Source organism: Grus americana, chromosome 22, assembly GCF_028858705.1.
Source record: "Grus americana isolate bGruAme1 chromosome 22, bGruAme1.mat, whole genome shotgun sequence".
Taxonomy (NCBI): Eukaryota; Metazoa; Chordata; class Aves; order Gruiformes; family Gruidae; genus Grus; species Grus americana.
Genome location: NC_072873.1, coordinates 2,493,947 through 2,518,422, shown reverse-complemented (window position 1 = coordinate 2,518,422; position 24,476 = coordinate 2,493,947). Strand labels below are relative to the sequence as shown.

General features: G+C 50.2%; 1 protein-coding gene across 3 annotated transcripts in view; it reads right to left on the bottom strand.

Moving 5' to 3' along the window:
* Nucleotides 1-22,975, bottom strand: part of MLLT6 (MLLT6, PHD finger containing) — a 46,308-nt gene extending 23,333 nt beyond the window's left edge. The window contains exons 1-8 of one of the 3 annotated variants that reach the window (XM_054801747.1): nt 22,845-22,975; nt 19,227-19,306; nt 14,320-14,374; nt 12,630-12,739; nt 12,081-12,184; nt 11,274-11,367; nt 9,994-10,101; nt 753-851 (exon numbers count right to left, since the gene is read on the bottom strand). In XM_054801747.1, the coding sequence (XP_054657722.1) occupies nt 753-851; nt 9,994-10,101; nt 11,274-11,367; nt 12,081-12,184; nt 12,630-12,739; nt 14,320-14,374; nt 19,227-19,306; nt 22,845-22,953 (759 nt within the window). In that variant the 5' untranslated portion in view covers nt 22,954-22,975. Of the gene's footprint in view, nt 1-752; nt 852-9,993; nt 10,102-11,273; nt 11,368-12,080; nt 12,185-12,629; nt 12,740-14,319; nt 14,375-19,226; nt 19,307-19,821; nt 21,955-22,844 lie in introns of those variants that run through there. The other 2 variants (XM_054801748.1, XM_054801749.1) reach the window with 2 other exon arrangements.
* Between the last annotated feature and the right edge of the window lie 1,501 nt (nt 22,976-24,476).

Below are 24,476 nucleotides of genomic sequence, written 5' to 3'. Positions count from 1 at the left end.
ATGATTTCAGCAGCGAATAGCAGAAATACACCCACATCCTGACTGTGCCCCACCAGCCCTGGGTACTGAGAAGACAAACCCACACAAACGACATCTTCCCAGCAGGGAACCGGACTGCCTCTACACCTCAGGAGCAAAACAGGCCACCACACCGTGCCCCTCTGCCTGAATTTTCCCAAAATGGAGGAACTAAATAGAAAGCAACCTCCCATTGTCTCACACAGAAAAGCTACCTCTATTATGCACTTTGAAGATCTCATGTGCTTCTAAGATTGTCTGGGGGTTTTTCCCCCCTCAGCTACATCGGTTTGTCTAATAAAGGATAACACCTCCTCCCACAAGCCTTGCCTTGCTTATCCACCTGCCTGAGCTGTTTACAATGTGGCAGCGGAAAAGGCCAAAGCATGGATATTTATCTATTCCGCAAGAGCTTCAAATCCGAACATCTGCTGTAAAACAGGCTGGCACTTCAGCTCAATCACTTGGGAGTTTAGCTCCATGATTGTGTCATCAGTGCTGACAGAAATCAAGACAGCTGCTGTGTTAAATTCCCAAGGTGGGCGTCGAGGTGGGGAGCCAGGCAGAGAGAGCGAGAACGTGACGAATCAGAAATCAAAATAAATGGACAAAAGCCCTTTCTCTGGTCTTCTGCACTCTCCTCCCCACTTCCTACAAAAGCCAGTGCCGATGGTTTCCCCCTGCCCTCCCTCCCCACCCTACATTCACATGCCCACATCCTGTGGGTTTGGTACCTTCTCTGCAGTGACGGGCACCGAGGACGGGGTAAGGCTGGTGGGAGACTCCGGACGTTTTTTGTGCTTCTGTTTAGGTCTTTCCTTGTCTTTCCGACTCTGCAAAAGAAATCAGAGAGTACTGGAAGGCTAACTTTTCCTCTGCTGAGAATAGCAGTTGTAAGGGAAAAGAAAGGAGGGTGTGTAGGGGTGGATTTACAACCATACATTCATATTCCTCTTTCCTTCTCCACCCATCCACACGAGCCCAGTATCCCTTCCCCCACATCCCAGCTTCTGGCTGGGAGCGTCCCACTATCTCTACCCCAGCTGCAGCCAACATCTGGAGCGCAGAATATCAACAGAAGCCCCCGAAACAGTTTATGGTAAGATGATAGGGAAGGACTTAACAAGCTCTGGCTGATTTCAAGAAACCTGAGCTTTCCTCCTGCTATTTCCCCAAAGGGACTCCGTGCCCCCGTACCCTCTCTGTCTACCTTCCTCCAGGGTTTCTCAGATTCGCCCCGTACAGCCAATGGGAGAATCTTGATTTCGGCACGTGTTGCACGTGCACAGGTAAAGAGATCGGTCAGCAGAGATCGCGGAGCCTAGACCTAGAGATCCCCCACACCTCCCCTCCCACCAGAGACGGCTGGTCTGGGTCCATCTCTGCTAACAGGAGACAGACAATTCAGTTCGATTTCTTCATTCTTTTCTCACACTAAAACCCCAGAAAAATGGGATTCTTCAAATTATAAACCAAGGAAAAATCATGGCCTGAGAAACACTGAGTGCTGCCTGCCCTGATTTTATATTCCCTTGAGGAACGGACTGTAGCCAAGGAGGCTACTCTTACATAGTTTTATCTGGATGTTTACGCTAAACCCAAGAGGTTTTCAGTGAAAGGACTGAAAACATAGGCCTGTGTGACCTCAAGTCAGTGGGGCTTGAGGATGCCCAGGCCAGCTGGCATACAGGATGGACGGATAAAAGTGCCTACTCCATCACACACTCCTGCTTCCTCCCTGTCTTCCTCAGCTGCACGCTCCCATGGGAGCACACTCAGTGGACTACAGGAGCTTCTCCGTGCTACCGATGGCAGCTAAAGATACGGCCTTCTTTACTGAGGCTGCAGAAACTTCTGTGCGGAGTTCCAAACTTCCCTGTGTGGTCACTGGTGTGTGGACCAACAGACCTGCTGTCAGATAAACACCTCCACGAGATGCAGGGCTTAGAAAAATCCATCCTCCTGTCTCCAAGACCTTTTTGTGGGAAAGGATGGCTATTCTGGTACAACTCCCTTGCATGGACGTTTTATTCTAGAAGCTGAAGTCTTCAGTCTGGACCAAAGGTGCGTTCAGAACAGAAGAGTCACATCAAAATTCATTGACTCTCCAGAAAGATGCTGATTGCTTCCTCATGCAGGCAAAGCCCTGAGGCTACAGCTGCCAGCACATGCCAAAGTTGGGATGCTGTCAGGGGAAGATGCAATTGCAGCAAATATATGAGCTCCACTGTGTGTTTTTGGGGAGGAGAGAAGAGTGTGGAATAATTAGCTTAGGAAACAATACACTAAATGGGGAAAAAAAAGGGCAGGAGGAGGGACAGGGCAGGAGGAAAAGGCTGGAGAAGGAAGGCATGAAGTGAAGCAGAGGTGAAGCAAAAGTGCTCCAGAAATCAGCACCTTCCAGTGGGGGTTTGCCTGAATTCTCATTGCACTCGTAAAGGAGGCCCACGCCGCAGCCACCAGTCACCCCGCGGCATAGGCCTGCCGTGACACCACGGAAGCTTTTACTGGGATGAGCTGGTGAAAAAAGGGGACAAATCCAGCCTAGAACTTCACTGCACTTGCTAAGTGCCCAACCGACGCTGCCAACATCCATCACTTTATCGCAAGACTGCTGGCGTTTGGCGTATCTGTTAAAGCCTCTGTTCCTGGAGCCACAGATTTTTACAAGAATCTCTGTTTTCTTTTCTTCCCTTTCTTTAATATACATTTCCAGCTTTGGCAGTGAACAAGGAAAGCTTGAAAATGTGATTTCTACAGACTAAGTGCCGAAAAACAAAATTAAAATTAAATCTTTACTAAATCTCATAATGTTTTAAATAGTCGGGGGCTTCTCATGCTATAAAATCTAAGTCTCGTGGGTCTTCTAGGACAGGAAGATGGGGAAACTGTGGCCCAGTTAGGTAAGCAGCTCGTCACGGACCATGTGCACATCAGTGTTCGTTATTCCAGTAATAGTAACAATTTGCACTCACTTAATAGCACACAGCAGAGAGTTTCAACGAGCTGAAGAGTGGTTTTTAATATCTACATCTCATTTTACAAATGGAGAAACCAGGGCACATGTGACGAGAGAACTTGCTAAGATTTCACAGAAAGTAATCCGTAAATTCAGAAAGAAAAGTCAGGGATCCCCACCCCACCTGGACACACGCTCGCCTACTTGCAGATGCTGCCTGTGCCACTCACGGAAGCCAGGAATGGAAAACAGGAGCCAGACACCTCGTTACAATACATTTTGCCAAATAACTGCACAAACCCTGGTCCTTAAACTTTCTGAATACCACAAAGCTTATTCTCTCATTGACAGACCCCGAATCCCAAATGCCTTTCGATCATGAAGTTGCAGCAGGAGGGAATAAGATACACTGCTGCAAACGCCAGCGAGACAGCACCGTAATGATTTAATTTCACGTATCATGGTCAAGATGAGACAAGGCAGAGCCAAGCCATTTTGGCTAATGACAAAGAACCTACATACAGACACACACACACACACACACACGTGCACGTGCGTGGGGAAAGGCAGAAATGTCCTGACTGCCACCGCAGTAAACCATAAAACCTCCCGCAATTTCATTGTGATGGCAACCACCAAACTCACGTCCTCCAGCTTCAAAATCCTGTCTGAAAAATCTCCCTTCGCTGCCGGCAGCGCAGAGTCTACAACAGCTAACTGAGCAGTCCCCTGGTTATATGTAGGAGTGCGTACATATGTACATATTCAGCACAAACCCAGCCTGCACAATAGGGACCAGATTTCTGGAACGCCTCAGCTCCCATTTAAATGCTTGAATAAATGGTCAGGTTTTCCAAAAAGCTAAACGCTGGGTATTGAGCTCTTTTGAAGATCTGCCCCCGACTACATATGCTGAGCAACTGCACTCAAACTATTTAGAAAATCTGTCCCACAGAGACCAGCCTTCGTGCTCTGCTCAAAGGACTGCATTGAAACCAGAACCACCGCAGCCCGCCGAGGAGCTCAGGCGCTTCTGCCGGGTGTCCCTGCACCCGGTCGCAGGCCATGCCCACCGGCACACCTTGCTCCCCTCTGTGCTCACCAAGCACCTCTCCCCTCCCACACCACCTCCTCTCCAGACTCTCTGTGCCACTCCTGCTCGGGCAGAGCAGAAACCCACAGGAGCGGGTCTCCAGGAGCTCTCTGGGCTGCAGCCAGCAGCCCTAAACCTTTGCAGAGTTGGGGTGCCCACTGCCTTTGCACACCCAGTAGGACCCGTTTCCCACCCTCCAGTTGCTCTCTAATACTTTTGGGTACTCAGAAGGGCAACAGGATTTGACACCTTCACGTTCCTGGAGAAACGCAGTGCCCTGTGTTACACAGACAGGACGATTAACTCCGTCACCCCGTGGACATTTCGCAGACAGGTCGGGCTGTCCCCAGACCAGGCACTGGTGAGAGGTTACTTCTGCTGCCCGCAGAGACCACGGCACTGGGACGGTCGGGGGGGCTCAGTCACTCCTGGTGATCTTGCCCGTATTGACAGGCCCTCAGACAACCCAGGGCGTTCCCCAGCTTGCACCACAGGCTTTTAAACATGTGGGTTCTCTTCAGGAACCGGAAGGCTTCAAATGCTTCCTGCAAGAGCCGCAGGGCGAAAAGGGAGGAGGGCAAGGGGACGGGGGACAGGGAAGCAGCGTTCTGCCCTGCCTCTCAAGTGCCCTCTCCTCACCTGGCTTTTCTGTGTTCAGCACTTCATCTTCCCTGCACCCAGGCACTCTCCTCCTTCCAGGAAACTTCACGGACAACACAGCCACTGCCGACAGCCCAGCCTGCCCACAGAGACCTGCCTGGCCGTGCCATGAAGCAGGAGTCAGGGGAGGAGGAGGAGGAGGAGGAGGAGGAGGAGGGAGGGAGGATGCACTGCGAGAACAGGAAACCTTTCAACACCCCCATCCCATCTTTGCAAGCAAAAGCCAAGCCCTACCTTGCAGCCGCTCGGTGCTCCCTGTGGCAGGCTGGCCGGCTGGGCGAGCTGCGGTCTGCAGGGAACGTGAACCTGCCCTCAGCAACAAACTTCATGGAAAACAAACTCTCTCCATGCAGAACTGAGCAGCTGGGGCTTGGCATGTGGGCATGGAGCAGGCCAGGCCTGCGGCGGGGGGAGCGCAGCTGCATCGGAGGCGGGGGGGGGGGGGCGTGCCAGCGACACAATCTCCCTTCAAGCTCCCCAGCACAGGAGGAACGAAACAGGATCTCTCGCTGCCAAAAAGGGTTGTGCACAGTTCCTCTTGCTCCCCCCACCGCCGTCTCCCCTTCTCCGAGCCCCCTCTTCTAATCTGCTGGACACCAGCAATTGGATCATTAAAAGTAGATTGGGCAGGGGAAGGAGGGAGGGAAGAGCTGGGAAGAGCCCAGCGGGCTCCGCTGCTCCCTCCCTCTTTCCCAGGCTCTCTGAACTCCCTCACCCGAAGGAGGAGGCCTGGCTCTGGGCTGCAGCCATGGCAGCCGCAGCCAGGAGGAAGGCCGCAGGGACAGAGGGACGCTAAGCCAGCCCCTGCCTGCAAACTCGCCTGCACCAGGGCCGTGCTGGGGATTTCACGGGTTTGCCTCGAGACACGCTCTGAGTGCATCAGAGTTTTTACACAAGGCCGCGCGGCCAGCCCTCGCTGGGCTTTGCGTGCTCTCAAATTATTGCTGTGCTCCCTGCTAATGGAAGGATTTGCTGGGGGCGGTTAAACACCCGCATAACAAGAGGTCACAGAAAGCCAGTCAAGGATGCTATAAAAAAAGCCTTCGATAGCTGGATCAGAGTAGGCTTAGATTCAGTACTCCTTCTCCAAAAATCTGTGCTGGTCTTGCAAGCAGCCACCTGCATCCCACTTGAAAAAAAAGTCCACTTTGCCATTTGGTGCCTGCAAGGACACAAAACTCCAGGAGGCAGACCTCCATCAACAACTCAAATGCAAACACAAAGCCCCTCACAGACCCACTGGGTTTAGATTTCAGCCCAGTACAACTTCTCCAGTGTGCTAAATCTGCCAGGCCGGATCCCTGGCTCCTCTCCTCCACCTGCATCAGGTCTAGCCAGACAGGCAATGGCAGCGCAGAGGCAGGCTCTGCCGTGCATCTGCTCTCCGCCGTGGGACCGGGGGCTCGTACGCTGCCCTGGCTGGTGCTACAGGGCTAAGAGGGGCAGGACAGAGACAGTCCCTGTACCCCCATAAAGTGCTTCCCACTGTGGCTAGGGAAGGAGTTCAGGAGCTAAAGGTGTGTTATGATTGCGGAGAACTGGCTCCGTACCCAGACCTGAGGAACAACTGCAGGTGGGCTGATCTGCTCCAAGCGCCTCTCCCTCCTGTGTCACTGGGCAGAGACCTTTCCGCTCAGAACAGTGTCCCATATCCTCATTAAAAGTCCCCTGATCTTGCTTATGGGTTCCAGGTGTTTGCTAAGAATAACACTGGACGAGTGTCTCCCTCCATGGGATACACGCCTAAAACCGTTGTAGTGTGTGTGCTCCCGTCTGCTCCTGCTGTGACAAATTTCATTCCACAGAGCATGGTAATTTTTTTCTGTGCGTTTCAAGCAGACAATATAGGTGACAGAACATCTGTACTTCATTCAACCCCTGTGCGTCATCCAGCATTTTCTTGGTATTTAGCTATTGTTTTCTTTCTTTCTTTCTCTCTTTCTCTCTTTCAACGAACCAATCCTGCAAAGGCTCCCACAGGGTGGAGCACACACATTGCAATACCAACCCCAAAGAAATAGATGGGGCTGGTTTTGTTAAGGCCTGGTATGTTCTGAGGAAAACGCAAAGCCTGGAGCTTTTCCATTTTCAGGACAGCACAGAAGGAAATGCTTGGGCTGGTATCATTTGTGCCTGCAAGAGCCGGGGGATGCCGACGCTGGCTTGCAGTCCCACATCACAATTGTCCCTTGTTCCGCAGAGAACAAGACTCTTCACAAATGCTGAACTGTTTTACAGCAGGGCTTAGGAGTCCAAATCCTGAGTCTTTGCTGTCTTACTGAAGCCACTGGGTTAAATCCTGTGCCCCTCACTTAGTCATTAACTCAGCCAGAGTTTTCCTCCGTAAAGCCTAAGTAAACAGCCACAGCCCTGCACGGGAAGGGAGCTGTCAGGCACTGGGCTCCTTCTGGAGTGGAGAGCCATGAGCACCTGCAGCCCAGAGACTCACACAAGCACTTTGGTCTGCTGCTGAGTGATCGGCTCTCCTGCAACGCCTCCAGCTCCGGGAGGACGGGACCAGCCGGCTGCACAGCTGGACAGGCTCAAGAAAAAGCTGTTCTACTTCAGGTCAGCATAGCAGCACACCCAGTTCCCCTGAAACATGTGCAATTAGATCATGCACTGCTAGTCACGTACTCCAAAACCACGCGAAAACTAATTGTTCAAGCCCCTCTTCGGGTACCCCTTCGAAAAGTTTGTGTTCCCAGACCGCCTCACACCCAGTTCTTCCTCCCTGCACTTCAGAACCACTCCCAGACCTGGGAACTACCCAACACCCCTGGAAGCCGAGAGTGCCTTCCTTACCCTGCCCATCTCAGCTGCTTTGCACACCTCGTCCCCCTTTCCGTGCTGACTCCCTCTCTCTAAGTGGAAGGAGTTGATTTTGCACTGCCAAGCGATCCCGGCCGTGGAAGGGGCCTCCATCAGATCTGCCGCTCGCAAACCCTACGAGCCATCAGGAGGCGAGAGCGGTGAGGCAGCAGTGAGACGGAATCTCTGCACGTTTGTGAGGAACCCACAGGCTAACAATAGCGGCAAGCGCCACTGAGAAGCCTATAAATAAATCCATATTCCTCCTGTTTTCGCTCTCCCCCTGGCGCTGACCTGCTTTTCCTACCTGCCAGGCACATGACGGCGCTCCCACCCCTGCCACCAGAAGCTGTGCAAACACAGAAACCCTCGCACGGTCCCCAGCCTTGGACTTGCACAGTCTGTCAGTTATAATTACAGCTGAGCTCTCCAAAGCGGCCGTCAATCACCCCGATCCTGCCCTCTCCCCCACCCTCTCTGCCTGCTTGTTGGATAAAAATAGCACGTTCCAGTACAGCCCTTCACCTTGTGCCAAGCGCTCGCTCCCCGTCCGTGGCACAGATGCTCTTTCTCCCTCCCGCCTCCTCCTCTCCTCGCAGCAGCTGAACACACAAGAGGAGTAAATACTCCCCGTACGCTTCAGCCTTGGCGGCGGCAGGAAACGTTCTGACTCGGTGTCGGCAGCAGGGTAGGCACTGCTTTGCGAGCGAGGTTTGCCTTGTTTGCCCATGTATCAGGTACGGTTTGGGCAAGCTTCCCGAACACGTAATGGACATGGTGGGCAGCGTTTCAAACTGGATATTGCGGGATAACCTCTGTAAATAAAGAAGGAGATGGCTTTCCTGCCCACACAATTTATGGCCTCTCAGCCGGGCATGCCCAGGAGGGTGTCAGTCAGTGTTAACTGATGGCCATACTGCTTTTGAAAGCCTGGATGCCCTTGTCCCCTGGAGACTGCGCTGAAATCCATCAGCCTTAGGCCACATAACCCACCGGAGTGTCATCGGGCTGTTTCTGGATGTGGGTCACTATCACTACCATTCAAAATCATTTACGCATTGTGAGGATGCCTACTGCAACAAGACAAAAACAAACAAAAAAGACGTAGTAAACAGCCAGACACCTATGGCAAGACTTAAAAGATTTGCGCTGCAATTTGCAGGGGTATCACCAATCGTGTTTATACAACAAGGTAAATTTGGCTTTTGACTATAGCGGAATATATCCAGAGGTTGCTTGGTAGAATAATTCTGGATTTCTGCTAACAAAAACCAGGATATGGCCCATAAAGTATTAAAAACTATCTGATCATACTGAAAGTATCCCTGCTTAAGTTATTTCTGCTTCAGATCCTACCCCACCACTTTGGATAGATGGGGTGCAAAGGAGGGTGGCAGTGCTACGTTGTGGATTCTTGATATTGCAAAAGCTGTATCAAGGGGTAGGAAGATTTCTTATTCTGCTGCCACTTGCCTTAGAACCTGAATCGTTCAAAAAATGCGCGTCCCGCCATTTAGGGCTATTTATTGTTATAAATAACAAAAACCTCAGAAGCCTCTGGCCTCCTCATTTCTTTTGGTACAGACCCTTCCACACTGGAACCTGCATCCCTGTCAGAACCCAGGAGTGTGCTGGGATTCTGCCTTCCACGTTCACTGCTGCTTTTCCTTGAGATAGGAGCATTTGTCACGCAAGTCAGTTGGATAATTATGAACCCTGGTGTGCTGTTAACATGTCCTGTAACATTGCAGCAGTTTTGATGAGTACATCTTAACCAGCAGAGTTAGATAACTATCGTACCAGTCAGATCTAGCATGCGATGTTCTTCTAAGTCAGTGTTTTATAAAGATAAACTGTTTTCACAGGTAGACTTGAAGCAGATGGAATCCCTGTGGCTGGCTAATCTAACAAAATACTAACTAGTTTATACTAATTATTGTTGTTGCCTACAATTAACCTGCTGGCCACAATGCAGATTACTATCAGTATCTTTTTGTCCTTTCAAACTTGCACTCGGGGATCTGAGGACAATGAGCTCCAGTTTATATTCTTGAGTTGCTACATTTAAAACCACAGCCCAAATTACTGCCCCACAGATCAACTCAGCGGCTGGAAATCACAGCACAGTGTCATCCTCAAAGTGGACCTGCCACAAGACAGAAAGGGGACGGCTGTGTATTCCATAGGACCATCTGCCAGGAGTCCTCTGGCATAATCTGAACATGCAGACTTGGCCTTGCATTCCCCATGGCTGTGCTGCTCTATTTGCATACACGTTTCTAGAGGCCTGTTTAAAAACGCAGCCACTATTCAGATCTCTGACTGTGGAACTCTTTGCAGAGTCAGGGCTCACCTGAGCAGCCATCGGCGCTCTTTGCACACTCTTCCCCTTCTCACCTCCATCCCACATGAGTCTGCCTCTCTGGATGGACAAACTCTGTGCAGATCTTACCTTCTTTGGCCTTTCGTGGTGGGACACATGCTTCTCTTGAGCAGGGGACGTGGATCGGCTCCTTCTTCCAGCAATGAAGGAGCTACCTCCAGAGTGACGTGAGGTCTTCTGAGGTAAGTGGGGAAGGGGAGAAGACACGGAGACCAGGAGAAATAAGAAAAAAACAGAGAGAGAGAGGAAACAGTGTTATAGAGTCCAGCTTTCACCGTCACAGTGAGCAGAGTTACAGTAAATGATGCCCAGCCTGCTTCCTGACACGGGGACCACAGTGCATACCATACTAGCGGGCTTACAAACAGTATGTAGATCTAACTCCCCAGTTCCTTGGTTCCTGGTGGCCTATGCACACTGACACTTGTAAGAAGAAAAGCGCAGCTGCTAAGAGACCATTCTGTAAACAACAAGATAAATGGTAGGAGCAATGCTGCTCAGACAAGCCAGTCCTGAACAGCAGTGTCCAGCTTTCAGTCTTGAGTGGGGTGTGTGGAAGGACGCCCTGTTCTCAGACTCCAGGCACTAGCAGAAGTCCTGCTATCCTTCTCAGCATCACTAAACTTGATACAGAGCTACACTCATGTCAGATACTGAGGGTACCTGAAGGGCAGGGAAGGTTCCTCCAGTTTGACTTTGAGGGGAAGCTCAAGACATCAGTCACTGTATGTGACAGCACTGATAAGCAGGAAGGAAAGTGGGAAAGGCCAGCAACAAAGGAGGCACTGAGACATAAAGCTGTAGTGAGAGGATCAAGTTTCCTTTTCTGCTGGAGGGGGGAGAGCAGGTGTCTACTAATTATGCAGAACAGGAAAGGGTTCCTCTCTTTCCTCTCGGTACTGTAATTAATAGGGGGAAGTCCTTTGCCCCAAATATCCCCCAAACAGTGAATGACTCCACGTCTCTCCCGGGCTGTCTCTGTCCTCAGGCAGAAGTTTTGGCTGTTCTGTTACACCCTCCTGCCCAGGGTGCCTGAGCTATACCCCTGATTCCCAGGAGCATCATAGCTGCTCTCCTTTCTTGGGACTCATCTTCCAGCCATACAGAATGGGTCGGAGAAGTCCAAACCCATTTGAAAATGGGTTTAAGGATGCTATAGAAATGCAAAATACAAATTAATCTTTATTCCTAAGTGACTGACTAAATGGCTGAAAAGGGAAGCAGGCTGCAGACCTTGTTTATGCGTTCTTGGCATTTCTTACTGCTCTGAGCACAGAGATACAATCTAGGATGAAGACAATGCCTTACACGTGACAACAAAACTCCATTGCAGGGATGAAGAAACTCACCATTTTATTGAAGTGGTACTTGCAGTAGCCACAGTATTTGACATTGTCGACTTCTAGGACTTCCTCTTCACATAAGAGGCCAGCCATCTGGGCACTGAAATACATGCAATTAGGAGGAGGATAAAGCAAATTGTACAACCAGACCACACATCACATCAAAGGGCAAAGAACAGTTCAGGATACCCAGGCAGGGTCTTGAAATTTCCTGTTCTGCTTGGCAAATGGTATGCAAGAAGGGGGGAAAAAGTTCAGACTATTTTTAATTCATACTAAGATCTTCAAAATTGTCAGTACTTTTCTACCAGATTGTCTTGCAATTTTTGTTTTTCTTAAGGGAGACCTGGGAGACCAGTAACGATTCCAACGAAAGACATATCATGAGCAAGGAATCCGTGTAAAGCTGGGAATCTCCCTGTTCTGCTGATGGGTAATGTTGTTTCCAGGCTGCGAGGGTACATGAGGATATCAGCCCTTAAAATCACATCATCTAGATGATACTCTTGTATGTGCTCTGCTGGAGAAGGAACATTCCTGGGTTGTGACTCATCTCTTCTCTTCTTGGATTCCACACAGTCTTAGGGAAATCCCCAGGCTTCATTCTCAGCAGGGAAGGCTCACTGGTGAAACCTCAGCCTTCCTGGGGAAGTTCCCCTCACAAACTGAGCAAGGATGAGATACCCATTGCACAAAATCAACCCAGGGTGATTAGCCCAACTCTCCACACCACCCATGTGGTGTGGCCTCAAAGCCATGGCAGTAAAACCAATAGCTGGGGCTATTCGTGGGGCGATGCTGTGAGGAACTCACCAGGTGACGTGGAAAGCTTGCCGGCAGCCGTGACGGTTACAGGCCATGCATGCTCCAGAGGCTGCTTTGCTCTCCCTGCCCTGCTCTTCACAGATGTAGCAGGTCTGCAAAAAAAAAAAAAAAAAAAGGCAAAGTGCTCAAAGAGGCAGACAAAACGTCTCCTTCACTCTCACTGTTCATCAGGAGGCAAAGCCAACTCTGTGTCCAGTCATCTCCCTCCTATGACAACAGCTCTGGGTTACTTCTCAGTGGCATGCACAAAACTCACACATCTTCTTTTTCTCCCCAAATAACACCTGTGTCAGATCAAAATGTGGAGTAACCAACACGCAGCTCCAAGGTGGAGATTGCTCAAGTTGCAGGGAGTTGGGGAAGACAGAAAGGGAGGACCAAAAAGTTACTTTCAGGAATGGGGATTTACTTTGTTAGTTAAAGGAATCTGAGTACCTGGAAATTCAAATAAATTGGACAGGAAACATGGTAGAATAAGATGATCCCAAAAAGCCAAGGTGGGGCAAGTAGGCTTGGGGGAGCAGGAGATGGCCTTACCTTGTTGAAACGGTCGTGGGGTACGTACTGCAGAACAATTGGCTCCATGGTGAGCACGTTGGCAAACTGCACCTCTGGGATGTACAAAGCACAGACGACATGAGCCCACCCTGGGGAAGCAAACAAGACAGGGCGCGGAGATTCACATGGGGCAACCCAGAAGAGTCTTAAACTCAGACAGGGCTGCAGACAAGCATGGGAAGGAGAGAAGGAAGAGAGTGTAGGAAGGGAGCCAACTTAAGTTAGATGTTAGATTTGAAATACTGCTTGTTGTAACTTGGTTAGCAATCAAATCCTCTGTGGGTGAAAGACAGACGAATACCACCTCCAGATTAAATAAGAAAGCAGAGATTTCTTTGGGAAAAGAAAAGTACAATGCTCATCGTTCTTAAAAGCACCCTCTCAGGACATGAGACCAAGAACTGAAGACCTAACCAAACCCAGGAAAAGCATCCAAGCAGTAAATGATGCTGATGGGACAGGTTTGACGTGTAGTCCCATGTCACTGGAAACAAAGCTCCCTTTATTGGCTGTTATCAACAGCTAACAGCGGCTCTTTTTCAGCAAGCCAAGTTAGATTAAAATCTAAATCCACCAAGACACTGCCCAAATCAGATGTGTAAGTTGAAATTCCATCCGGTCAGGACAGAACTGAGAAAGTTTGAAGGTCAGGAGCCTTTGGAGGCTGATCCATACCGGTACGGCTACCGCACTGGAAGGATTTAGCTAGAATTAGGATGGATTCACCCGGGCAGGCAGAACCAAACTCCACTATTACAGAATCACACGGCACTGTAAGTACTTGGGCTATATAATTCTGTACACTGACATGGTTGTAACACTTCTTGTGCCTGTCTACACAGACCTGACCAAACCATGTAATAACACGTTTGGAAGAAGATGCTATGTTATTATAAAACGATCCCCCAACACAATACTTGTGCTATTGCACTAAGGCTCTTGGCACTTACAACCAGCTTTAGCATTTGCTAGACTTAGGGCTTCTTCCTTAAACATGGGATCTATCAGAATAAAGACCTCCTTGCCTAATTTAACTCTTTGCGTATTCAGGTACGAGGCAGGTAGGTACAGAAGCCTTTCTGAAAAATAAGATTTTGAGAAAAATGAAGTTTGATCTATACAGCCAGTAGCATCAATAGCTACAAGCTCTGACAACTGAAATCAGACTCCGCAGTATTTCACAGCACCAGAGGCCGAGAAGCATCAACGATGAGCAGAGAAGTCCTGCAGAGAAAAACATCTTTACTGCATCCTGGTCCCTGCTCTCGGATGGGGACTCAAGGCTGAGGCTCTGTTAACCTGAGGATCACGCTGCTGCTCTGCAAGCGTGCAGCAAATAACTCAGCAACTTCCACATTTCTGTAAACAAAGCCAGATCGTGCACGGATTCCTGCGAGGTTAAACTCAAGGAACTGCACATTTCAGGGGCTGTGCTTCGATGCCAGCCAGAGGTCAGAGAGGTTCCCCCCCAGGGAAAGGTCTTTTTGCCATGGAGGCTTCAGAAATGAGGTTTTGTAAGAAAAAAGCAGAACGTTTTCCTTCCTCTGGAGCCTCCAGCCTTCCCTTTCTGGTGACACAGGCTCAGAAATGAATTATTTTGCACCTGGGACAGCTGCCGAGTCCCCGGAGGCTCTGCACGACATACCCGGCTCCGCGCAGAGGTACTCACCTCCGTTGTCGGTCCGTTTCAGGGCTCCATCTTTGTGGGGACACAGTTCACATCTCTTGAAATTAAGCAGAAAGAACAAGTTTAATCTAACTCCCAGGGGCGCAGGGCCAGAAAAGAGATGATTCATTTACAACATGGTTATGAAAGATGGGGCTGCTTTCAAAGAGAGGAAGTGGAAGAAGGGCTGAGACCGGTTTGGGTGCAAAAAGATTCTCTGACACAGCTCGATATCATCCTGAGGAGGACGTATTTAAAGCCTCAGCCTAAGAGCCACGGGGCTACAAGCGAACCTTGACTTTCACGGGGCTTTTTAAAAAAAAGTTTGTCTTTGCGGTTGGGGAGTAAAACTGAAAACCATGACTCAGAGAGCAGAAGGCAAATAAAAAGAAGCCATTATCTATCTTTGCCTCTTTCCTTCCTTCCTTCTCTCTTTCTCTTGCGATATTTTTTCCAGTCTCATGAGAGGCGGGTGAGGCTGTCGTGACATTTTTGCTGGCGGGGTGTGGGGGGGCCATGGCGGCCAGAGACTGGCGGGTGGGCACCCTGCCTCCCCCCCAAACCCAGGGCTGAGGTGGGACGGGGAGGACGTGAGGGGAACATCGGCACCAGAGAGTCCCTGCCACCCGTGAGGGTGGAGGAAGCTCCCTCAGCGCTGCCATGCTGGGTGGGAGGCTGCAGGCCCAGCGCCATGACAGGTTGTGAGGGACAGGAGCAACTCTGCGCTCCTTTCCATGCCCAGTCGCTAATGGCTGCTTTTGGGGAAGGCCACGAGGGGGAACACACGCCACGTCCTCTACCAGGGGCCAAACCCACCAAAGGGTGTCCCTCACGGCCAGTGCGGGGAGGGAGGTGAGGGCGCGGAGAAGGTCTGAGCAAGCAGGACGGTGAGAGCTGGGGAAACCCAGCACCGTGGTCACAGCAGACATGGAGGCCGTGCCCTCGTTTATCTTCCCTCACTAATTGCAGCCCTGCCCAGCTGACAGCAGCCTCCATGTCGGCCAATTGCCACATGAGGGCTCTCCCCTGGCCATAACACCCTTTTGAAGCGTTGGTGGGAGCTGGGGTGGTTTCAGGGTGTGTTGCCATGCATGGGGGAACACGCTGCCGGCCCTGAGGGCTCCTCCCAGGCTGAGCTGCCTGAAAACGGTCGTTGTCTTTTCATAGCATCACTCAGGGAAAATTTCTACATGCTTTTTGTTTTGTTTGACTTTAAAAAAAGCCTGAAAACCTGTGACACACAACCCTTTTCCTTCCCTAGTAGAAATGTCTGATTTGTTAAAAAAACAAAACAAAAAAACCCAAACCCCCCTCTTTTCTGTGAAAAAACATGCTTCATCAGAAAGTTCTGAAATGAGGTGACTGGTGTCAAAGCAAGACAGCAGGCTAAGTTGCTATGAGTGTGCAGGACCCGGCCCTCTCGCCTGCCTGCGCTTCCCTGCGATCGCTCGGCTCTGGCAAGCGTAATGGGGCAGGTGCTCCATACCACAAAAACCACCGACGTATTGAGCAAGAACTGGCCATGAGCAAAAGCCTCTGCCACGAGCAAAAGCCTCTGCCACCGAGTAGTCCCTGAGGACCTTCCACAAAGGTGGTTTTTCCTCAAGCAAGATTTCTTCTGCTGAAGTTTTACCTCATGGACAGACAGGCGTAATAAATAGGATTGCAGTGCAACGGGCAGCAAGGAGGCTCGGCCCGATCCTCAAATTCTTTAGTGGGAGTCAAACAGGCACCTTTGGTAAGCATGAAATCGCTGTGATAACGTATAAATAAGAGATGAAGGGACAAAGACCAGTGCGGTCATCGCAGCCCGTCTCACTTTCCCTGCGACTTGGTTTGAAACAGGGATGGGTGACCACGGGAGGTGTTTCTCGCTGCTCCTGGTTAGGTCTGGCCTGCCAGAGGGCTGGAGAGCTGCTCTCACAATTACTATGGAAAGCCCGGCAGAGCCAAGACAGAAAAAGAACTGGGTTAACTGAGACACTGTAATAAGAAATTTGCACTTGAAAAGGCCCCTCCGCTCTCCCCTCCACCCCTCAGATCAAAGCGGCTCTCCCACCATGCGATTAGCAAAGCTCTGATTGTAACAAGAGGGGTTAACAGCTCCATCGGCCCCACACAAGACTTTTAATAGCCCTGACTCTAAATGACAGCTAAAGCCTTCACATGATCCCTCACATGAGTGCCCTCTGGCCATTGCAGCTCACCGGGCTTCCTAGACAATTTGATTACAAAGTGGATGGGCTTTCAGTTGCTTACTGTAAGCACAATAGCGTCCACAGCATCCTTTAGGGACCTGAGCATCTGAGGAGGGGTTATGAGCAGGGATTAGCGGTACCTCTTCCTTTTATTCAACCTGCATAGGCCAAGGTAGTCTCCGGGGTTTTTATTTCAACTCTGGGAAAAGAGCAGAGCTTGGTTGATTTAAAGCAGGTTGTGATGGGGAAGGTTAGAGCTCCTCATCCTCTGGGGCTTCTAACTCTGGGATCTACCACCAAGCGACTACACCTGCCGACTGAAGTTAGGGCTCCCGAGCTCTCCTTCCAAAGCTGACGGGGGATGGAGTCCATCTCTCCAAAGGAGCAATACAGAACACAGGAGACCTATGTTTCAAAGCACTCACTAAGGAGTGTAATATTCTCCATGCCTCCCTATCTCATTTTCAAAGCAGAAGTCAATATTTAGCCAATAAATATGTTTGTGATGGACAAAGCTTGTCAACTGCTTTAAGATTGTTCTATGAAGGCAGATGTGGGAAGAAAAACATTGCTGTTTTTCAAAGGAGTTTGCCACACAGTCATTACGAAAGAAATATAAATATCAATTCATCCTGCTGCTGTTGCCAGTGTATTTAGCGCTCACACGGCAGCACGTCTCCTTGAAGATCCCGGGGGCAGTGGCCGCAGGCTGATAACGGCCCTTTTGCAGCTGCAGAAAGCCAGGCAGAGAAAGGAGCAGCGAAACCCCGGGGCAATGGAAGAGCCATACCCTCCAGCCTCGCTGGACCACAGAGCCCAGATTCAAAGTGTTTTAGTAGCAGAGCCACGCGCAGATCTTGTAAGACCTGACTCATTTCCCTTACTCTGATCATGCTGTTCTCTAAATCAAAGAACTAGGTTCTTTTTAAGTATGTACCCATCTGCATGTCTGTTGCTATGACTGCTGGTGTTTAACTGAAAAGGTGAGGGATTTAGATAGGAAATCATCTCCAGCTCTTCTTAGGAAGGAAGATTATCACTGTTCAGTTATTATAGTAGCAGGGCTGAATGCCACGGGACTGAATGGCATGACTGAAGCCCACCACGCGTTGTCTAACAGATTTCACCAAGAGCGAGTTAAATAAGGAGCCGCCTGCGGGGGTATTGTTTTCGTGATACCTTGGAGGCGGTTTGAAGTGTATAATGTGCAAGTGAAGAGTTACAGTCCTTGCAACAAGCGCAGGTGAGGAGGACTTGTGTGTACATGTACTACTACAACTTACACTGAATCGTAGCTAACGCTGAAGAGCTCCTCTCTGCCTGCACGGTTGGGAGAGCGGGGGGAAGGAGGCTCATGAAATCCAAATTCCTTTCTTTGCTATGAAACTATCTGCAGGATGTAAAACCATTCAAAGACACATTTGATCTTCTTTACTGCAGCGCACATAAAAGCAGCATCTTACAATGGGAAAAGAGCTCAGGTCTGAAAGTCTGGTCTTGTTTACACTCCCACTTCCAATGAGGAATGAGTTAATGCACTGTAGAAAGCACGGTATGGATACCTAATTCCCCCATTCACTCATCTTTGCCAAGTTCTTCGCCCATCTGTGAAACAGATTAAACTTTTGTACTGCAGCAAGCAGAGCCCAGCTGAGATGGAGCATGCTATTTGCTCAGGCCGGCACAGATCCGCAGATTCAGAGGTCGCCTACATCAGCTTCGCTAGGTGCGTACTTCAGAAACGATTTAGCTAAACCAGTTCAGAAGGCAGCGCAGGCATTAATAAACGTTGTTTGTGCTGACTGAGGCCGCTTGTATTTCAGGAAAGCCAAAGTTTAATTTAAATCCGTCTTTAAGGAAGCAAAGCGGGGAAGCTAGCTTGGATTTACTGTATGGCAAAAGCAGCATCCATGGCATAACTAACACGTTAAAGATCTACAGCCCGGCACCTCAGCAGCTGGTTGGTGCAGCCGTATCTGATAAGGGCTCACATGGGAAGTTATTGCAGAGTAGCTGGTGTGCTATAAACTCACAGCCTAGTTTACTGCACAAATAACTTTGCCACATAGACAGACCTAAGAGGCAGTCCTGGCCTGATTGTTTCCACTTTCCTGCCTCACCGGGAAATGCCAGAATTAATTAAGAACATTTGTAAAGTGTTCTATACTGCTAAATTGCTACTTAGACAGAAACTAAACCCTGATCCAGCTTCCTGTCATTTTCTCTGCTGTTTTACAAACTCGGAAGACTTTATGCAGGAGACTGTTGCTGCGAGATATGAGTGCCAATCCATCCTGTCAGTCAGTATGACAACTTTGACAGAACAGCAGCATCTCAGGTGATGCCAACCTCCCTCCACTCCAAAACTTCCTGAGGAGCTGTACAGAAAAGGCAGCAGGGAAACCACCTTTTAGAAGAATGCCATTATTTTTGAGAAGATGGAGGTCTCTAGACTCAAAAATTTTGTCACTGATAACTTGCTTAAAAGCACCTCTCACCTTAGCATCAAAAAGTCTAATAGCATTGTATAAAACCATTCAATAAATTTATTCTTATTCTAGAAACAAACTATAGCAGGTTACAGGCAGGGCTGGGATTACAATTGCAGTAGGCTCTATCACTTTTGCCAGGGGACTACACTTCTTCCAGCAGAGACGTGAAGGGCATCGAACAAACCTATTTAGTTTAAGTACAAGCGTGCTTTGTACTCACCACCCTGGCGGCTCTCTCCTGAGATTCACATTTCCGACAGAACCAGGGCCCGGTAGGAACTTGGACAATTCCATAGCAAGCTGGAAGAAAAGCAAAGAGAGTTCGTTAGACCATCTTTAAATCAACTGTTTAATTTCTCAGGTGCATATGAAAGTTTGCCAGAGCTGTTAGCGGTCAGAGATGGATGACAAAACCAAAAATTACATCTATGCAGCATTTTATTCCCCTTTCTAGGTTCCATATCCAGCAGCAGCAGACAGCCTTTTGCAAGAGGTCCAGTGTTACACATTTATTCAAGTTTTCAAATAAGCTCATGTCTAGTATAAAAAAATTCCGATGAAAATCTAGCCTAAGTGGGAATAGAGTGCTTCATAAACTGTGTCTAAGTCTGGCCTAGCGAACACAAACAGAGCAATTTCTTACCCCTTAACTTTTCAAGTGTCACTAGTGATCTAAATATAAAATTCTGAAACAGATGGCTATGAAGCACCTTAACCATAAATAGGACTAAGATAAAATCTCAGTATCATGAAGGAAATCATCTCAGTGAGAATTAAGACAGACACCGAGTGAAACTCCCATTTATCCCACACACCCTCAAGTCTGCAAGCCACATCCAACGGCAGCCTTTCGCAGCATGCTTCCAAGATCATCAGGCTTTTTTGGACTTCTCCTGGGAAGAGGTTCTGTGTTCGTACAAGTCTCCAGCTGACGACCCGACCAAACTGCTGTTTTCATCCAGCTATACCATGTGTCCCTCTTGCTTTCTGCTCCACTACCGATGCTCTCAGGGTTTCCCTCTGCAAGCTGCAGCTCCCACTTCTTGAAAATTAGCTCCCTTCTCCAACGGGGCAATGCTGCTTGAAGACTTCACCTTCTTTGGGGACCTTCTCCCTCTAATTGCCCGAGAGTGGTCTTTCTGAGTCCCAAAGGAAGCGTTTCTGACCCCAAAAGGGCTCTTAGCCACCAGGCAGCTGGGTTTAAAGCAACAGAGGCTGGTAAAGATAGCGGTAAGAAGTAAGGCTACTCATCTCAGATGAGAGTACAGGAGTCTCCTAGGAAAGAACAAATTATATCTTCCTTATTCCACCTTCAAATGCAAACTGGCGGTTGGAATGGAATCCCAGTCACTCGAGACATTTGAAACTAGGTTGGACAAAGCATCTGAAAATATCCTGCTGGAAGCAATCCTGTGATGTTCCCTGGGGGATGGACCAGACACGACCCGCAATAGGTTCTCTCCGTCTCTCTAATGTCTATTATTCCACATCGGCCAGGAAAACGAACGCAATTGTAGAGTTAAACTGAAAGAGCTGACTGCAAGATGAGCCAAGGCATACACATAAGAAAATAGAAACTACATGAAAGCAATGACAGAGGAGCCTGCCTTGGGTCCATCTTTAGCAGTGGGCTTAGGGCCAAAAGCAAGCACTCAGCTGGAGCCAGTGCGAGCTTCTGTGCCCACTGCTTCAGAAGGGAAGAAAACAAGGAAGAAAATAAGGAAAATGCAGGACAGAAGTCAGGCAGAGCTGAAAATATGATTTGTAAATGTTCTTAACTACCTTAGTAGAGTCTTCATTTCCAATCAGATGGTTTTGTTTACATTTGGAATTTTTTTACTGGAAAACTAGGATTTCTAACCTTTGTCACAGAAACGGTACTGGTGTTTTTAAGAATGAGCCCAAATGTGTAGCTATAACACAAGCTTAAAAAAAAAAAATACAGGGTTCTTCATTTAACTGTACAATCATTTCAAAAGGTAACTTTGGTTTTGTGGATATTTGAGCAGTACAAAGAGATACCAAACCCAGCGTGTGACTGCATGGAATGAGAATAGATGACCCAGATGATCCCCTACAGTGGTTTGTTTCTATTTAAGAAATAAAAGCCTACCAAAACACCACACTACTGCTAGGTTTATGAGCGGGCTTTAAAAAGAGGGTTGAAGAACATCCACTACATGCTGCTACACTCCTTATGAATTATTATATCCTGAAGGACCCTTAGAAGCCCTAAATAGACAGTTGCGTTTTCCAAACACACAAGCCGTGCCCTCTCTGAGACTTTTCTAACATCTTCCAACTCTACCGAAACAACGCTACGTGCCCGCTTCCCCGCCGCCGCAGCAAACAGCAAACACATCCAGTCTCCGTACCTGCGCGGGCCTAGAAACACGCACCCTAAAAGAATAAAAGCATTGCACATTTGAAACTGGTCTTGCCAGCAAACAAAAGCGTTCATATCAGTCTTGGGAGCGGGTGCAAGGATGCCGATGCCCTTTATCTCCCTCCAAAAAAAGAGCGCGATGAAGACACCCATTCTCTAGCATGATTTGATAAATAAAGGGAAGAACGGAAGACTTACACCAGCAAAATTAAAACAGAAAGAAGCATCCTTCCAGAGAGACCCTCGTCCTGCCGGGTCACTCAGGGGCACCCTGGAGAGGCTGCCTGATGACAGGAGACACCCAAGAATCGGCTCTGAATGAAGAGAAATCCCCTGCCAGCTTCGCTTCCTCCTTTCAACTCCCCTTCAGTCACCTAGTTGTAAGCGACTTCTTACTAAAGACGTGAGCATGGATACACCAAACGTACGAAAAGCAAAAGCAAGCCCAACCTACAGACCCAGAGACCTGCGCCTGACAGGCGGGCAGAGCAGGACGCGTTCGCAGCTGGAGACGGGAGCGTGCATCGACACACCGAGGGAGAGATTGTACAGGAAGAGGCTGGAGATGCGCTGGTAGATGGATAGGATAATAATAGATGGAAAAACAGACGTGCCAGATGAGACCAGAAACCTTCGTGTTATTCAAAACAAACCAAGCAGGATAATCACTATGCCCTTCTGCTGGATTTGAACGAAAGTAAATACATATTTTTTTTAATTTTTTTTTTTGTTGTTTGGAGACCTGAGGACAAACTTTCCAACCCGATACCGTGCGTCAGGGGCGTGCTCCAAGTCATTTAAAATGCAAATAGCCCGTATCTCTGCCAGGAGAAGGGCTGCCTTCCTCCCTCCCTCGGAGGGGGCAGCTCCGGGCCCCGCGGCCCCCCCCGGGGGGTTACCCGGGGCCATGTGCGGCAGCGGGCCCAGGCGACGGCACCGGACCCCCGGGGGCGGCTGCGGCGCTTCCCAGCCCGGCGCTGCCCCCCTCCCGGCCCGGGGCTCGGCAGCCCGCCCTTCCCGGGGCACCGGGGAGGGCGGGGGGGGGAACGGGACACGACCAGGCTCCGCCACCCCGGGCAACTCCCCCGCTCCCGCCGCGGAAGGAAGGAAGCGGCCGGCGGTCCCTGCCGGCTCCCGGTAACGAGCACCCCGGAGTCCCGGGAGGTGCGTGCCCCCCCCGGGGCGCAGCTGATGGCCAACTCCGCTCCCCCCCCCCACCGCCGCCCTCGGCACACCGCGCTCCCCCCCCCCCGCTCCGGCTCCTCCGCCGAGCCAGGCCAGCGGCGACACCGTTATTTTGAACAATAGGGATAAAACAAAGCCCCCCGCCCCCGCACCACCCCCCCACCCCCCCCGGCCTCCCCGGGGCTCCCGGCGGGGGAGGCGGCGGCGGCGGCGCCCCGGCCCCGCGCTGCCCCCGGTGCTGGTGGCGGGGCCGGGCCGGTGCCTTACCTTGGTGCACCGCCACATTGCAGCCGTGCCCGTCGCAGTACACCAGCGGGTTCTCCGCCCAGCCCCGCTCATCAGAACAGACACAGCAGCCTCCCACCATCTCCTTCATACTTCCATGAGGGTTTCCTTCCCCCCCCGCCTCCCTCTACGCACACACTCCTCCCTCCTCCTCCTCCTCCTCCTCCTCCTCTCCTCCTCCTCCTCCTCTCCTCCTCCGCGCTCCCCCCTCCCCGTTCGCAGCCTGCCTTTCACACGGCCGCCCCGCGAGGGGCGCGGGGTGTCCGACCCCCCGTGGCGGCGGCGCGGCGGCGCGGAGCCGGGAGGTGCTCGGGGGGGGACCCGGGGGCGGTGCGCCCCCGCCCCGCACGCTCGCCCCGCGCCCATGCACACGCACACACACACACACAAGCCCCCCCCCCCCCCCGCCTATACAATCATGGCTGCGCCGCCCGCATGCTCCTGTAAAATTTGAGGTTCAGGGATTGCAGGCTGGCTGGGTCGGGTGCATTTCTCTGCGTGCCTCTGTGCGTGTGAGATTAATTTATTTTTTACCCCCCTCCTCCTGCTGCTTTATGTCGCTTCTTTCTTTACGTTTTTGTTCGTGTCCGTCCCCGTTCCCGTTCCCCCTCCCCTCCCGAGCAAACCGAGCAGGAATCCGAGTGTGCACCCGTGTGTGCAAACCGCTGGATGCGTGCCCGAGCCAGTCAACATGGATCGCTCCGGAGCGATGAGTTGGGACCGTTCCTCAAATCCTATTATCTCTGCAATTCCTCTCTGACAGATCGGGGCTCCGCGAGCGCCACCGCCTGTCCTGCTCTCGGAGGCTCCTTCTGGAGGAGTTTTTAACCCGTTGGCACCTGTTTTGTTATCTTTGCACGGAAGGAGAAAAATGCCCCCTTGGAGGTTTATACACAGCAGGACGAGTGTCAGAAATCAGCTGGAAAACGGTAAAAAGAAGTAATCCTAGAAGCTAGTGAGTAATGCTGTATGGGATTGCACCTGCAGGTCCCGTAAGTCCACACAGTATCATGAAACCTCTGGTACATGGTGAGAAACAGCCCTTGCCTTGGACACATCCCCCGGAACAGTCAAGGAGAAATGAGGAAAACCCAAGCACAGAGCACAAAAATAATTAAATCTTAGCAAGGTGGCCTAGGAGGAATGCAAAGAATTCGTGTAACGTGTTCCTACAGCTCCAGCTGTACCTGAAACCATCTGCCTGAGGACACAGAGCAGCTCGGAGGGAACAGAGCCCAGGTCTCATGATCTCTCGTGTAGGTCCTTACCCAGCCACCACGCTGTCCTCATGGGAAAAGGGAAGTGCCTGGTGCCAGACTGGGCAAAGAAACAGTAAACAATTTTTTGCCTGCATTGATAAAGAAAAAGATGTCCTCTTACGTCATTGTACTGTTATAGAAGAGCTTTTTGTAGGGCTGATGGAGGAACGGTATACAGCGACTTCACTAAAAAGGTGCATATAAAGCTGCCTTATTTGCATTACTACTTTTCAATTCTGTTCCTGTAAATCCTTGATGTTTTAAAAAAGAAGTGCTGTAAATTAGATTGAAAGGCGAGAGTATTGTATCTTGGGAAACATATGGGGTTCATGGAATCACTGAGCCACCCGAAATC